The 14,960-nt window shown below is 46.9% G+C and overlaps 1 protein-coding gene across 1 annotated transcript; it reads right to left on the reverse strand.

Annotated features, from left to right (window-relative positions):
• Positions 1–160: 160 nt before the first annotated feature.
• Positions 161–13,606, reverse strand: LOC144591148 (zinc-binding protein A33-like). The gene is made up of 7 exons (XM_078395442.1): positions 13,196–13,606; positions 13,023–13,118; positions 12,095–12,328; positions 11,041–11,063; positions 10,830–10,948; positions 9,024–9,199; positions 161–517 (listed from the first exon to the last, which is right to left on the reverse strand). Exons 1-7 carry the CDS (start codon positions 13,604–13,606, stop codon positions 161–163), a joined length of 1,416 nt encoding a protein of 471 aa, XP_078251568.1.
• Positions 13,607–14,960: the final 1,354 nt, after the last annotated feature.

Below are 14,960 nucleotides of genomic sequence, written 5' to 3' on the forward strand. Positions count from 1 at the left end.
TGACATTCCCCCTGGTTTTATTTCCGCGCTCACTGGGGTTTTACGAAGCGGAATTTGGGAATTAAATGGGAGCCGTTCAGCGCCGACCTGTTGTTCACCGGGTTTCTGCCCCACAGCCCCTGAGCCCCGTTCCTGACGCCGGTCCCGGGACCCGAGCATTTTACACACCCGGAGCGGTACCGGAGCAGATTCTCAGCCACCCGGTTTCTTGCCAAGGCCCCAAGAAAGGATAAAGTTTCTCCGTGAATTTATTCCCAGTGAAGGAGTGGAGATGGGACTTGGTGCACGCGTCGTAAAAGGAAACTGTCCCGGACTCGTAACTGAGATAAACTCCCACCCTCCCGGGGATGGGACGGGCGGGGAGACGGGATGGAGGGGAGGTGACTGCATTAAGCTCATTGCCATCCCGCTCGATGCTCCAGACTCCAGTCTCCGGGGTCAGTTCGACCTGTCTCTTCCTCTCCACGGACTCTGTGGCGACTCCCAGACTCCAGTACGTACTCCCCGCCACATCCACCTCCCAGTAATGTCTCCCCGATGTGAATCCCTCCGATCCCAGCGCACACAGAATGTTTGTGAACCTCTTCCGGGATTTCGGGAGACTCCTGCGGGACACGGTCTGTCCCACCCTCTTCCGATCCTCAGACACCTCGAGAAGATGATGCGCTGTTTCCACATCCAGGGTGACGGAGACTGGGGGGAGAAGCAGAGAGTCAGAGAGTCCCTGGGGGGTCGGGGGAGACTCGGGCAGCGCGGTCCCGAGACCGGGGGAGAGGCCGCTCGGCCTCGGGCACAGGCGGGCGGACAACTGAAAGTTTCCCGTGGGGGATTTTCCACAATTGCGCGAGATGGAAAAGAGAAATGCATTTCCGCTACTTATCTTCCGGGAAGTGGAAGTGAAATGATTTGGTTCTCGCGGACAGGGAGAGCGAAATGGGAGACGAGGATGGCAAAGTTGCGGCTGGGTACATGAGTGCGTCAGACTGAGTTAATGTAATGGCCGTATTAAATATCAGTGGGTGCATGTATCCTTGCGTTGGTGAGTGTGTTCATGGTTGGTTGTGTAAGTCATGGCGTGTCCCCACACGTAAGGTGTGTGTTGGTGAGAGTGTGTGCTGTATGTCTGTGGACTCGTCGAATGAATAAATTCATTGGTCGACACAAACTGCTGGAGTAACTCAGCGGGCCAGGCAGCATCTCTGGAGAGAAGGAATGGGTGACGTTTCGAGTCGAGACCCTTCTTCAGACTGATGCCAGGGGAGTGGGTGAGACAGAGATGGAATGTAGTCGGAGACAGAAAGACTGGTGGGAGAACTGGGGAGGAGGAGGGGATAGGGAGGGAAAGCAAGGACTATTTGATGTTAGAGAAGTCAATGTTGATACCGCTGGGGTGTAAACTACCCACGTGAAATATGAGGTGCTGTTCCTCCGATTTGGTGTTCCTTCACTCTGACAATGGAGGAGGCCCAGGACATAAAGGACAGATTGGGAATGGGAGGGGGAGTTGAAGTGCTGAGCCACCGGGAGAGGGGTGGCTGTGTGAACTGTGAGGAAGATGCTATGAGGTTGCAGGGTGACGTGGACAGGTTGTGTGAGTGGGCGGATGCATGGGAGATGCAGTTTAATGTGGATAAGAGTGAGGTTATCCACTTTGGTGGTAGGAATAGAAAGGCAGAGTATTATCTGAATGGTGTCAACTTAGAAACAGGGGACGTACAACGAGACCTGGGTGTCCGCGTGCATCAGTCACTGAAAGGAAGCATGCAGGTACAGCAGGCAGTGAAGAAAGCCAATGGAATGTTGGCCTTCATAACAAGAGGAGTTGAGTATAGGAGCAAAGAAGCCCTTCTGCAGTTGTACAGGGCCCTAGTGAGACCGCACCTGGAGTACTGTGTGCAGTTTTGGTCTCCAAATTTGAGGATGGATATTTTTGCTATTGAGGGCATGCAGACTGGAGCGACTCAGATTGTATACACTGGGATTTAGAAGGATGAGAGGAGATCTTTTCGAAACATAAGATTATTAAGGGGTTGGACACGTTAGAGGCAGGAAACATGTTCCCAATGTTGGGGGAGTCCAGAACAAGTTGCCACAGTTTAGGAATAAGGTGTAGGCCATCTAGAACTGAGATGACGAAAAACTTTTTCAGTCAGAGAGTTGTGAATTTGTGGAATTCTCTGCCTCAGAAGGCAGCGGAGGCCAATTCTCTGAATGCATTCAAGAGAAAGCTAGATAGAGCTCTTAAGGATAGCGGAGTCAGGGGGTATGGGGAGAAGGCAGGAACGGGGTACTGATTGAGAATGATCAGCCATGATAACATTGAATGGCGATGCTGGCCCGAAGGGCCGAATGGCCTCCTCCTGCACCTATTGTCTATTGAGATCAGGGAGGTTAATACGGACTGAGCGAAGGTGTTCAGCGAAATGATCGCTGAGCCTGCGCTTGGTCTCGCCGATGTAAGGAAGTTGACACCTGGAACAGCAGATACAGTAGATGAGGTTGGAGGAGGTGCAAGTGAACATCTGCCTCACCAGGAAAGACTGTTTGGGTCCTTGGATGAAGTTGAGGGGGGAGGTAAAGGGATAGGTGTTGCATCTCCTGCTGTTGCAGGGGAAAGTACCTGGGGAGAGGGTGGTTTGGGTAGGAAGGGACGAGTTGACCAGGGAGTTTCAGAGGGAATGGTCTCTGCAGAAAGGGGTGGAGATGGGAAGATGTGGACAGTAGTGGGATCCCGTTGGAGGTGGTGAAAATGTTGGAGAATTACAGTATATGCTGAAGTAAATTCACTGCATCTAAAGAGTATGTATTCTTTGTTACAAAGGGATCATAGATTGTGGAGGTTGTACCCACGAACTGCCATTTTGTCTCGCGAACGTGTTTATGGGGATCTTTTCTAGGCCGATGAGAATGTGTGAGTTTCTCATAGCTCAGGTCATGGGCCCAGATCTGTCAAATGCGTCAATGTGCAGTTTGAATGAAACTGCGAAGTCCACAAGTCCAACGTGAGTGAACCTAAATCTGCAGTCACTGACATGTTAGACAGGGTTAGTGGCGCAGATCTCCATCTCAGAAGGACCACCATATACCTTGATGTCTATCCTGGACATCACCCTGATACCTACTTTTAAGATGTCCGGGATGATCGGATACTGTAATTTTAGATTAGTGATGAATTTGACCAAGAGGGAACGGAGAAAGTATCTTTACTTGTGGAGACACCAAATGACAAAGAAAAAATGAATATAAATATATATATATTTAAAACAATATGGTCTTCAACATATTCCTTAAGGAATTCAGCAATGAGAAAGTGGAACCTGCCACCACAGATGTGGTTGAAGCAGAGTGTATGTGTTTTGGGGGTGGGAGGGCTGTTGGAGAAACACATGTCGGTCTATCGAGTTCAGGACATTGTTGGTCAGTGCGGTGAATGGGTGGAAGGGGGTTTATCTGGTGCCGCAAAATAGACAGGAGAAGCTGGACTGAATGGTCTGTCTGTGACGTAGAATGGGATGTACTACGCTTGGCCAGGCCGACCCTGCAATGCTGCCAAGTCAATGAGCCTTCTTGGTCAGGTCAGGAACCCTGCACTGACAACAACAATGTCGATGTCGACGTGGAGAGCGGACAACAGTGTAAGCGGCAAAGGCAGCTCACGGAATTGGGAAAGGTCGCAAGTGAGTCATTGCTCCACCAGGAAGGGCCATTTGCAACTTGGCGGATGGTAAGAAGAAGATAAACACAGAAGTAAGTACATCATGGTTTAGTATGTTTTTATTTACAGAGTAATATATCAACATATCTGTTGGCCTGCTGCAAGTATTACATTTATTCCGTCTCCAGACACATGACAATAAAACTCTTGAAACTTCGCGACAATGAAGAAATAATTGCTGGATTAATCAGTTTGGACAGTTACCGGGACGTGGCGGGTGAGGGGGGGGGGGTGAGGGGGGGGGCGGGGTGAGGGGGCGGGGCAGGGGGCTTAGGTAGAGAAATCGAGCAGATTTGGATGCCGGGTGACTTCACCGACCCCAGAGCAGCGCCGGTGACAAGAACGCAATCTAGGAGGACGAGGAAAAGACGAAGAACAAGGAGGCGGACAAGCTGAAGAAGGGTCCCAATCTGAAACCTCGTCTGTCCAGTTCCCTCCACAGACGCTGTCTGACTCACTGAGTTACTCCAGCACTTTGTCTTTTGTTGAAGATTCCAGTATCTGCCGTCTCTTGTGACTACCGAGACACCGAGCTCCGATTTCCTCTTTAAATCGGAATAAATGCTTTTGATATTAGCGTTATTTATCCTTTCAGATCGAAAGCCGCGCTGAACTACTGCCCTATCTCATTGGTGACGCTCGGACGATCCTTGATCGGACTTGATCCAGTCTGAAGAAGGGTCTCGACCCGAAACGTCACCCATTCCTTCTCTCCCGAGATGCTGCCTGACCCACTGAGTTACTCCAGCATTTTGTGTCTACTTTCGATTTAAACCAGCATCTGCAGTTTTTATTTCCTACACTTGATCGGACTTTGCTGGCTTTAACTTGGGCTAAACGTTTTTCCCTTATCATGTTCATCTGCAACTGAACCAGCCTCTCACCAACTGGAAAGCGGCCCTGAACGACCATTTGCCTCTTTGGAGACCCTCGGACTATCTTTAATTGGACTTTACTGGACTTTACCTTGCACTAAACGTTATTCTCTTTATCGTTTACGTGTGCACTTTGAACGGCTCGATTGTAATCATGTGCAGTCTTTACCTAAGAACACTGAAGAAGTCTGGTCTACCCCAACAGCTGCTGACGACATTCTACCGCTGCACAATAGAGAGCATCCTAACACATGGCATCCCTGTGTGGTACCTCAGGTGCCCGGAGGCAGAAAGGAAAGCACTTCAGCGGGTAGTCCATAGAGCTCAGAGGACCATCGGAACACAGCTACCAGCCTTGGAGGGCATTTATAACACACGATGCCTCAGAAAAGCCACCAGCATCCACAAAGACTCTTCACATCCCTGCAACAGACTGTTCGAACTCCTCCCATCGGGCAGACGATACAAGGCCTTCTACGCCCGCACCTCCAGCCTCAGGAACAGCTTCATTCCCAGGGCCATAGCTGCTATGAACCGGTCCTGCTGAGCCCGATGGTCACATCGCAGTGATCCGGCACAGATCTACTTGCAGTTTATTCTGTTTTAAAACTGTTACAATCTCGTTGGGTTGTTGTTGTTTAAATTAATTAAATTATTGCATCGTATGGGAGGCGCATTCCCAATCTGGTTGTACCCCTGTACAATGACAATAAAGATACATTGTATTGTATTGTATTGTATTGTATTGTATTGTATTGTATTGTATTGTATTGTATTGTTGACTGGATAGCACGCAACGAAAACGTCGGTTCACGCAACAATAAACTGAACTAAATTGAAACGACACTTAACAGAATATTGACATTAATAACACCAGCTATCGTTTTTAAGGAAATAAATTGAACCCATGAGCTAAATTACACGCCGGGCACATCTGTAGAACCTGCATTTATTGCACATCCCACATGCCCTCTCAACGGTTCCCTCGGGCATTTCCAAGGACATTTCAGGATCAAACATATTAAACGAGATGCAGGACACAGTCACTGCACTGAGTAGCTCCTTCAGTGACAGACTGCCACATGCCAAGTGCGTGAAGGAGCAATATCGGAGATCCTTCCTTCCCGCTGCTGTGAGACTGCACAACCAGCACTGCTCCCAACAGCCGAGTCAACAGTAACAGTTAAGGAATACACAGTAAACTGATAACAATTTATCCTTGTCTTTATTTTTATTTATAATGAATGTCTCCTGTTATCCACTTTGCTGCAGTAACACTGTAAATTTCCACGGTGTGGGACAAAAAAAGGAAATTATTATTATTATTATTATTATTATTATTATTATTATTATTATTATTATTATTATTATTATTATTATTATTATTATTATTATTATTGTTATTATTATTATTATTATTATTATTATTATTATTATTATTATTATTATTATTATTATTATTATTATTATTATTATTATTATTATTATTATTATTATTATTATTATTATTATTATTATTATTATTATTATTATCACAGGCGGCTGTCTAGGAGTTTTATGGTCATCGATTCCCGGAACAGACTTGTTTAACATCTTAAAGAACGGAGGTGATTTAACTATATTCCAGGTGCTGGTGAAGGATTCTTAGAACAGCTTGTACTGGAGCCTACCAGGGAGAAGGCAATTCTGGATTTAGTGTTGTGTAATGATCCTGATCTGATAAGGGGACTAGAGGTAAAAGAGCCATTAGGAGGCAGTGATCACAACATGATAAGTTTTACTCTGCAAATGGAAAGGCAGAAGGGAAAATCGGAAGTGTCGGTATTACAGTATAGCAAAGGGGATTACAGAGGCATGAGGCGGGAGCTGGCCAAAATTGATTGGAAGGAGGCCCTAGCAGGGAAGACGGTAGAACAGCAATGGCAGGTATTCCTGGGAATAATGCAGAGGTTGCAGGATCAATTTATTCCAAAGAGGTGGAAAGACTCTGAGGGGAGTAAGAGACACCTGTGGCTGACGAGGGAAGTCAGGGACAGCATAAAAATTAAGGAGAGGAAGTATAACATAGCAAAGAAGAGTGGGAAGACAGAGGATTGGGACTCTTTTAAAGAGCAACAAAAGTTAACTAAAAAGGCAATACGAGGAGAAAAGATGAGGTACGAGGGTAAACTAGCCAATAATATAAAGGAGGATAGCAAAAGTTTTTTTAGGTACGTGAAGAGGAAAAAAATAGTCAAGGCAAATGTGGGTCCCTTGAAGACAGAAGCAGGGGAATTTATTATGGGGAACAAAGAAATGGCAGACGAGTTAAACCGTTACTTTGGATCTGTCTTCACTGAGGAAGATACACACAATCTCCCAAATGTTCTAGGGGCTGGAGAACCTAGGGTGATGGAGGAACTGAAGGAAATCCACATTAGGCAGGAAATGGTTTTGGGTAGACTGATGGGACTGAAGGCTGATAAATCCCCAGGGCCTGATGGTCTGCATCCCAGAGTACTTAAGGAGGTGGCTCTAGAAATAGTGGAAGCATTGGAGATCATTTTTCAATGTTCTATAGATTCAGGATCAGTTCCTGTGGATTGGAGAATAGCAAATGTTATCCCACTTTTTAAGAAAGGAGGGAGAGAGAAAACGGGTAATTATAGACCAGTTAGTCTGACATCAGTGGTGGGGAAAATGCTGGAGTCAATTATAAAAGACGAAATTGCTGAGCATTTGGATAGCAGTAACGGGATCGTTCCGAGTCAGCATGGATTTACGAAGGGGAAATCATGCTTGACAAATCTACTGGAATTTTTTGAGGATGTAACTAGGAAAATTGACAAGGGAGAGTCAGTGGATGTGGTGTACCTCGACTTTCAGAAAGCCTTCGACAAGGTCCCACATAGGAGATTAGTGGGCAAAATTAGGGCACATGGTATTGGGGGTAGGGTACTGACATGGATAGAAAATTGGTTAACAGACAGAAAGCAAAGAGTGGGGATAAATGGGTCCCTTTCGGAATGGCAGGCAGTGACCAGTGGGGTACCGCAAGGTTCGGTGCTGGGACCCCAGCTATTTACGATATACATTAATGACTTAGACGAAGGGATTAAAAGTACCATTAGCAAATTTGCAGATGATACTAAGTTGGGGGGTAGTATGAATTGTGAGGAAGATGCAATAAGGCTGCAGGGTGACCTGGACAGGTTGTGTGAGTGGGCGGATACATGGCAGATGCAGTTTAATGTAGATAAGTGTGAGGTTATTCACTTTGGAAGTAAGAATAGAAAGGCAGATTATTATCTGAATGGTGTCAAGTTAGGAGGAGGGGGAGTTCAACGAGATCTGGGTGTCCTAGTGCATCAGTCAATGAAAGGAAGCATGCAGGTTCAGCAGGCAGTGAAGAAAGCCAATGGAATGTTGGCCTTCGTAACAAGAGGAGTTGAGTATAGGAGCAAAGAGGTCCTTCTACAGTTGTACCGGGCCCTGGTGAGACCGCACCTGGAGTACTGTGTGCAGTTTTGGTCTCCAAATATGAGGAAGGATATTCTTGCTATGGAGGGCGTGCAGCGTAGGTTCACTAGATTAATTCCCGGAATGGCGGGACTGTCGTATGTTGAAAGGCTGGAGCGATTGGGCTTGTATACACTGGAATTTAGAAGGATGAGGGGGGATCTTATTGAAACATATAAGATAATTAGGGGATTGGACACATTAGAGGCAGATAACATGTTCCCAATGTTGGGGGAGTCCAGAACAAGGGGCCACAGTTTGAGAATAAGGGGTAGGCCATTTAGAACGGAGATGAGGAAGAACTTTTTCAGTCAGAGGGTGGTGAAGGTGTGGAATTCTCTGCCTCAGAAGGCAGTGGAGGCCAGTTCGTTGGATGCTTTCAAGAGAGAGCTGGATAGAGCTCTTAAGGATAGCGGAGTGAGAGGGTATGGGGAGAAGGCAGGAACGGGGTACTGATTGATAGTGATCAGCCATGATCGCATTGAATGGCGGTGCTGGCTCGAAGGGCTGAATGGCCTACTCCTGCACCTATTGTCTATTGTCTATTGTCTATTGATAGAATTTGTTAATTACTGACACGGAGCGGAAACGGAGCAGATTCTCAGCCACTGGTCTTCATCCCAGATCCCGAAGAAAGGATAAAGTTTCTCCGTGAATTTATTCCCAGTGAAGGTGTGGAGATGGGACATGGTGTCCGCGTCGTAAAATGAAACTGTCTCGGACTCGTAACTGAGATAAACTCCCACCCTCCCGGGGATGGGACGGGCGGGGAGAGGGGATGGAGGGGAGGTGAGTGCATCAAACTCGTCACCCATCCGCCTGATGCTCCAGCTTCCATTCTCCGGGGTCAGTGCGGCCGGTCCCTTCCTCCCCACAAACTCAGAGGCGACTCCCAGACTCCAGATCTGGGACTCCAGACTCCCCGCCAACTCCACCTCCCAGTAATGTCTCCCCGATGTGAATCCCTCCGATCCCAGCACACACGGCCAGTCTGTAAACCTCTTCCCGGTGTCAGGGAGACTCCTCCACATCCCGGTCCATCTCACACTCTTCCGATCCTCAGACACCTCGAGCAGCGGACTCGCTGTTTCCACATCCAGGGTGACGGAGTCTGGGGGGAGAAGCAGAGAATCAGAGAGTCCCCGGGGGTCGGGGGGAGACTCGGGCAGCGCGGCCCCGGGACCGGGGGAGAAGCCGCTAGGCCTCGGGCACAGCCGGGCGGAAAACTGAAAATTTGCCCCGAGCTTTCTTTCCCCTCCCCCTGCCACCTAATATGGACAACAGAAAGCTATGCTCTGTAGTCTTGGCTACACTGGAATTTAGAAGGATGAGAGGGGGTCTCATTGAAACATATAAGATTATTAAGGGATTTGACACGCTAGAGGCAGGAAACATGTTCCCAATGTTGGGGGAGTCCAGAACCAGGGGCCACAGTTTAAGAATAAGGAGTAGGCCATTTAGAACGGAGATGAGGAAAACCTTTTTCACTCAGAGAGTTGTAAATCTGTGGAATTTTCTGCTTCAGAAGGCAGTGGAAGCCAATTTTCTCGATGCTTGGTTCAAGAGAGAGTTAGATTGAGCTGTTAATGATAGTGGAGTCAGGGGGTGTGGGGAGAGAGCAGGAACGGGGTACTGGTTGTGAATGATCGGCCATGATCACATTGAATGGCGGTGCTGGCCTGAAGGGCCGAATGGCCTACTCCTGCACCTATTGTCTATTGTCTATACAATTCCACTCTGCGAAAAAGGGTTCTGACTGTCAACCCTGTCTATGCCTCTCATAATTAAAAATAATTCTATCAGTTTCCTCTCAGCCTTTGACACTCCATATGAAACAAGCAAATGTATCCGACCTCTCCTAATAGCTAATTCCCTCTAATCCAGGCAGCATTCTAGTAAACCTCTTCTGCACATTTCCCAAGGCATCCACATTCTTCCTGCAAAGGGATGACCAGAACTGCACAAAATTCTCCAAGTCCTGGAAAGCTGAAACATAATTTCCTGACTCTTCGTGTATGTTACTACAGAGTCTGTGGGTTACTCAGGTAAATATATTCAGTGTGCCTAAAGATGATCAAATCCAGTTTACAGTGGGAACGTAAATGGAGGAGGTTGTGCCCACGAACGGGAGTTTTTTTCTTGTGAATGTGTTTAAGGGTATATATGTCAAGCCGATGAAACTGTGCGTGCTTTTCTGAGACTAGATCTTGGGCCAAGATCTATCCGGTCTCGTTCTTACAATGCATCAGTGTGGGGTTTGAGAAAGTCTGTGCGGCTCAAGGGTCCAACAGGGGGCAGACCCGAGTCAACCAGAGTCATCGACAGTCACTCACAGGTTAGGCAGGGCCCATGGCACAGATCTCCACAGGACACCCTCGTATCCTCATGACTATACTGCTCATTCGTTGTACATTATAATTTAATTCCGTTACTTCCAATTTCCTGACTACCGTGGTAGAATTCAAACTCATGGGTCAGCGTGTTTTTGCGGAGTGGGTGGGTCGGGATGCATTGGTTCATCCAACAGCCTGGGTATTTGTTGTATCGTGCTCCTGTGTTGCATGTGTTCCAGGATCTAACATCTCCAGCTGACCATGTGTGCGTGAGGTTTCTCAGCCCGTGGGTTGGCGCAGGAATGAAACTCCAATTACCATTCAGTGCACTATCTTGAACAATCTTTGCATCACATAAAAACATCAATATGTCCCACAAACCAACTGAAATAAGTCCATATGTTTTACCTTGTTTAATGCAGTCCAACGTTTCTACCAACGTTGTCTTCAACAAAAAGAGGTGGTTGAACTTTGCAGCCGTTATGGCACCATCTTTCACTGACAATGAATGGATCTCATCACTAATCCTGCAAATATTAAATAGCTGATTCCAAATTGTGCATTGATTTTTATGAGGAAATATGTTACATGTAGAGTTTCAGTGAAGAACATGCCCTACCTTCGCTTGCGAACAGCTTCCTCCTGAAATAAATAAAACACAAGACTGAATTGACCGAGACGGAACTACTGAGAGCATGAATTTCACCCAGATTAATAGCTGTTAAAAATTACCATTTCTCCACTCTCACTCCCACTGACACACAGAGAAGAATAATGATATTGCAGACATAGAACCGATGAAGGAAGTATATAAATTATTCTAAAAATTACACGATGCTGACAGGATAGTCTGGACAGGTTGTGCGTTTCAGCCGAATAAGGATTAGGCCATTTAGAGCGGAGATGAAGAGAAACTTTTTCAGCCAGAGAGTTGTGAATCTGTGGAATTCTCTGCCTCAGAAGGCAGTGGAGGCCAATTCTCTGGATGCTTTCAAGAGAGAGCTAGATAGAGGATAGATACTCTTTCTATTGAGGGCGTGCAGCGTAGGTTTACTAGGTTAATTCCCGGAATGGCGGGACTCTCGTATGTTGAAAGTCTGGAGCGACTAGGCTTGTACACACTGGAATTTAGAAGGATTAGAGGGGATCTTATCGAAACATATAAGATTATTAAGAGGTTGGACACGTTAGAGGCAGGAAACATGTTCCCAATGTTGGGGGAGTCCAGAACCAGAGGCCACAGTTTAAGAATAAGGGGTAGGCCATTTATAACGGAGATGTGGAAAACCTTTTCAGTCAGAGAGTTGTGAATCTGTGGAATTCTCTGCGTCGGAAGGCAGTGGAGGACATTTCTCTGAATGCATCCAAGAGAGAGCTAGATAGAGCTCTGAAGGATAGCGGAGTCAGGGGTTATGGGGAGAAGGCAGGAACGGGGTACTGATTGAGAATGATCAGCCATGATCACATTGAATGGAGTTGTTGGCTCGAAGGGCTGAATGGTCTACTCCTGCACTTGTTATCTCTTGTCTATTGAATATGATGTTAGTGATGTGTAGGAAGGAACTGCAGATGCATAGACAATAGACAACATAGTTGAATTTGTTTCAAATATATCAGACGCCATTTTGTGATGTTGCACATTTATAGAAGCAAATTTAAATAGACTTCCTTACCTTTAGAAATATCACGCTGTCTTTTTGTTCCATCAGTTCCTGTAAACGCAGGAGTTTCTCCTGAATAGAATTTAAATTCTCTTGAATCTCCCGAAGATTTTTCTCCATTAGATTTAGAATCCGCTGCTCATCTTCGCGGATATCTTTGAGGAAGTACTTTTCTTTCTCAGTGATAATCTGGTGCAGTTCAACAAACTGGGATATGACATGGGACTGAAGGCTGTGTGACTCTTCCTGTCAAATGAATGCTGAAGATTAACATAATATATTTCTGTATTGTGTTTGCTTACAGAATAAGTGCCCATCAGCGTCCGGTTGTCAGAATTATCTAATCAATCAAATTCTCTCACATTTTCCTGAAACAAAGAAGTGTAATTCTCCTTCCCATTCCCACACTGACCTTTCTGTCCCAGGTCTCCTCCATTGTCAGAGGGAGGCTAATTGCAAAATTGGAGGAACAGCATCTCATATTTCGCTTGGGCAGCTTTCAGCACAGTAATATTGACTTTTCTCACTTCAGGTAGCCCCGGCATTCCCTCTCTCTATCCCTCCCCCACCCAAGTCGCACTAACTTCTCACTTTCACCCCATCCCAATGGCATGTTTCCTTTATCGTCGTTACTTGTTTCCATATCTTTTATTCATTGTTCTTTATTTCTCTGCGTCATCGTCTACTCCCTGTCCCTCGTTTCCCTTATCTCTAACCAGTCTGGAGAAGGGTCTCGTCCCGAAACGTCACCCATTCATTCTCTCCAGAGATGCTGCCAGTCCCGCTGAGTTACTCCAGCTTTTTGTCATGATCTTCGGTTCAAACCAGCATCTGCAGTTCCTCCCAACGCACCTAATTTCAGCAGTCAATTGATCCAACATGTCCACTACACATTAAAATGAGCAACGTTACATAAAAATTCCAGACAGGAAGGCCTCACCCGAACTTTGGAAATCTTTCGTAGTTGTTGCTGTTCTATTTCTTCGATATCAGATTTATTTTTCGTGACAGATTCTATGGCCGATTTTACCCGAGCCTGGGATCAAAGAATATAGACGTTAGACAACAAAGAATGAACAAGGTAAATAAATATACAAATCTGTTTGCATTAACCTTGTAGATGTCGACAACTTCTTTAATCGGCTGGAAGCTGTGGTTTCTGTGTTCCAGCGGATCTCGACAAACCAGACAGATCAGTTTCTTGTCATTTTCACAAAACAGCTTCATTTCTTCCTGATGTTCCTCGCAGAAAAGCTTACTTCCCTTCTCTTCTGTATTCAGGCTCAGTGCTCGAGCTTTCTCAGCCAGTCTCGCCAAGGCCCGATTGACTTTGAGGGTGCGGTCTGCAATCTCCTCTCTACATTCCGGGCAGGGGTTTCTCCCCTCCCTGCCCCAACTCTGTGTGATACAGGAGCGGCAGTAGTTGTGCCCGCACTCCAGTGTAACCGGGTCGGTGAAGAAATCCAGGCAGATGGGACAAACTGCCTCCTCGGTTAAACTCTCGACCTTGTCTTTCGAAGCCATTTTAATTCCCGGCACAAAGGTTCGAAGTCTATTTGCTTTTGGGAGCGGCTGAATTCCTGCAGTATCGCGTTATCCACTCTGCACCCTGCCACGTCGTATAATGAATGGTAATTGACTGCAATAGACAATAGATAATAGACGCAGGAGGAGGCCATTCAGCCCTTCGAGCCAGCACCACCATTCACTGTGTAACAAAATAACTGCGAATGCTGGTACAAATCGAAGGTATTTATTCCCAAAATGCTGGAGTAACTCAGCAGGTCAGGCAGCATCTCAGGAAAGAAGGAATGGGCGACGTTTCGGGTCGAGACCCTTCTTCAGACTGATGTCAGGGGGCGGGACAAAGGAAGGATATAGGTGGAGACAGGAAGAAAATGGGAGATCTGGGAAGAGGATGGGAAGCGAGGGACAGAGTCGATGTTCATACCGCTGGGCTGCAAGCTGCCCAGGCAAAATATGAGATGCTGTTCCTCCAATTCCCGGTGGGCCTCACTATGGCACTGGAGGAGGCCCATGACAGAAAGGTCAGACTCGGAATGGGAGGGGAAGTTGAAGTGCTCAGCCACCGGGAGATCAGATTGTCTAATGCGGACTGAGCGCAGGTTTTGAGCGAAGCAATCGCCGAGCCTGCGTTTGGTTTCGCCGATGTAAATAAGTTGACATCTGGAACAGCGGATGCAATAGATGAGGTTGGAGGAGGTGCAGGTGAACCTCTGTCTCACCTGGAAAGATTGTTTGGGTCCTTTGCATGGAGTTGAGGGGGAAGGAAAAGGGACAGGTGTTGCATCTCCTGCGGTTGAGGGGAAAGTGCCCGGGGATGGGGTGGTTTGGGTAGGAAGGGACGAGTGGACAAGGGACAAGGAGAGAACGGTCTCTGCGGAACGCAGAAAGGGGAGGGGATGGGAAGATATGGCCAGTGGTGGGGTCCCGTTGTAGGTGACGGAAATGTTGGATGACGATTTGTTGGATCCGCTGGCTGGTGGGGTGGAAGATGAGAACGAGGGGGATTTTTTCCTTGTTACGGTTTGGGGGAGGGGGAGCAAGAATGGAGCTGCGGGATGTAGAAGAGACCCTAGTGAGAGCCTCATCTATAATGGAAGAGGGGAAGCCCCGTTTCCTGAAGAATTAGGACATCTCTGATGCCCGAGTGTGAAACACCTCATCCCGGGCGCAGATGTGGCGTAGACGGAGGAATTGGGAGTAGTGGATAGACTTTTTGCAGGAGACCGGGTGGGAAGAAGTGTAGTCCAGATAGCTGTGCCAGTCAGTGGGTTTATAGTAGATGTCAGGCACCAGTCTGTCTCCTGTGATGGAGATGGTGAGGACCAGAAATGGGAGGGAGATAACAGAGATA

Source organism: Rhinoraja longicauda, unplaced genomic scaffold (assembly GCF_053455715.1).
Source record: "Rhinoraja longicauda isolate Sanriku21f unplaced genomic scaffold, sRhiLon1.1 Scf000612, whole genome shotgun sequence".
In the NCBI taxonomy this organism is placed as follows: domain Eukaryota; kingdom Metazoa; phylum Chordata; class Chondrichthyes; order Rajiformes; family Arhynchobatidae; genus Rhinoraja; species Rhinoraja longicauda.

What these genes read in the sequence shown, in the direction of transcription:
- LOC144591148 (XM_078395442.1), bottom strand. Translation starts at nt 13,606, where the DNA reads ATGGCTTCGAAAGACAAGGTCGAGAGTTTAACCGAGGAGGCAGTTTGT. An exon ending in ACAGCGTGATATTTCTAAAG is followed by an intron (nt 11,064 to 12,094) that starts GTAAGGAAGTCT and finishes TATTTATTTCAG; the next exon opens with GAGGAAGCTGTTCGCAAGCG. An exon ending in CGGGGAGACATTACTGGGAG is followed by an intron (nt 518 to 9,023) that starts GTGGAGTTGGCG and finishes CATTACTGGGAG; the next exon opens with GTGGATGTGGCGGGGAGTAC.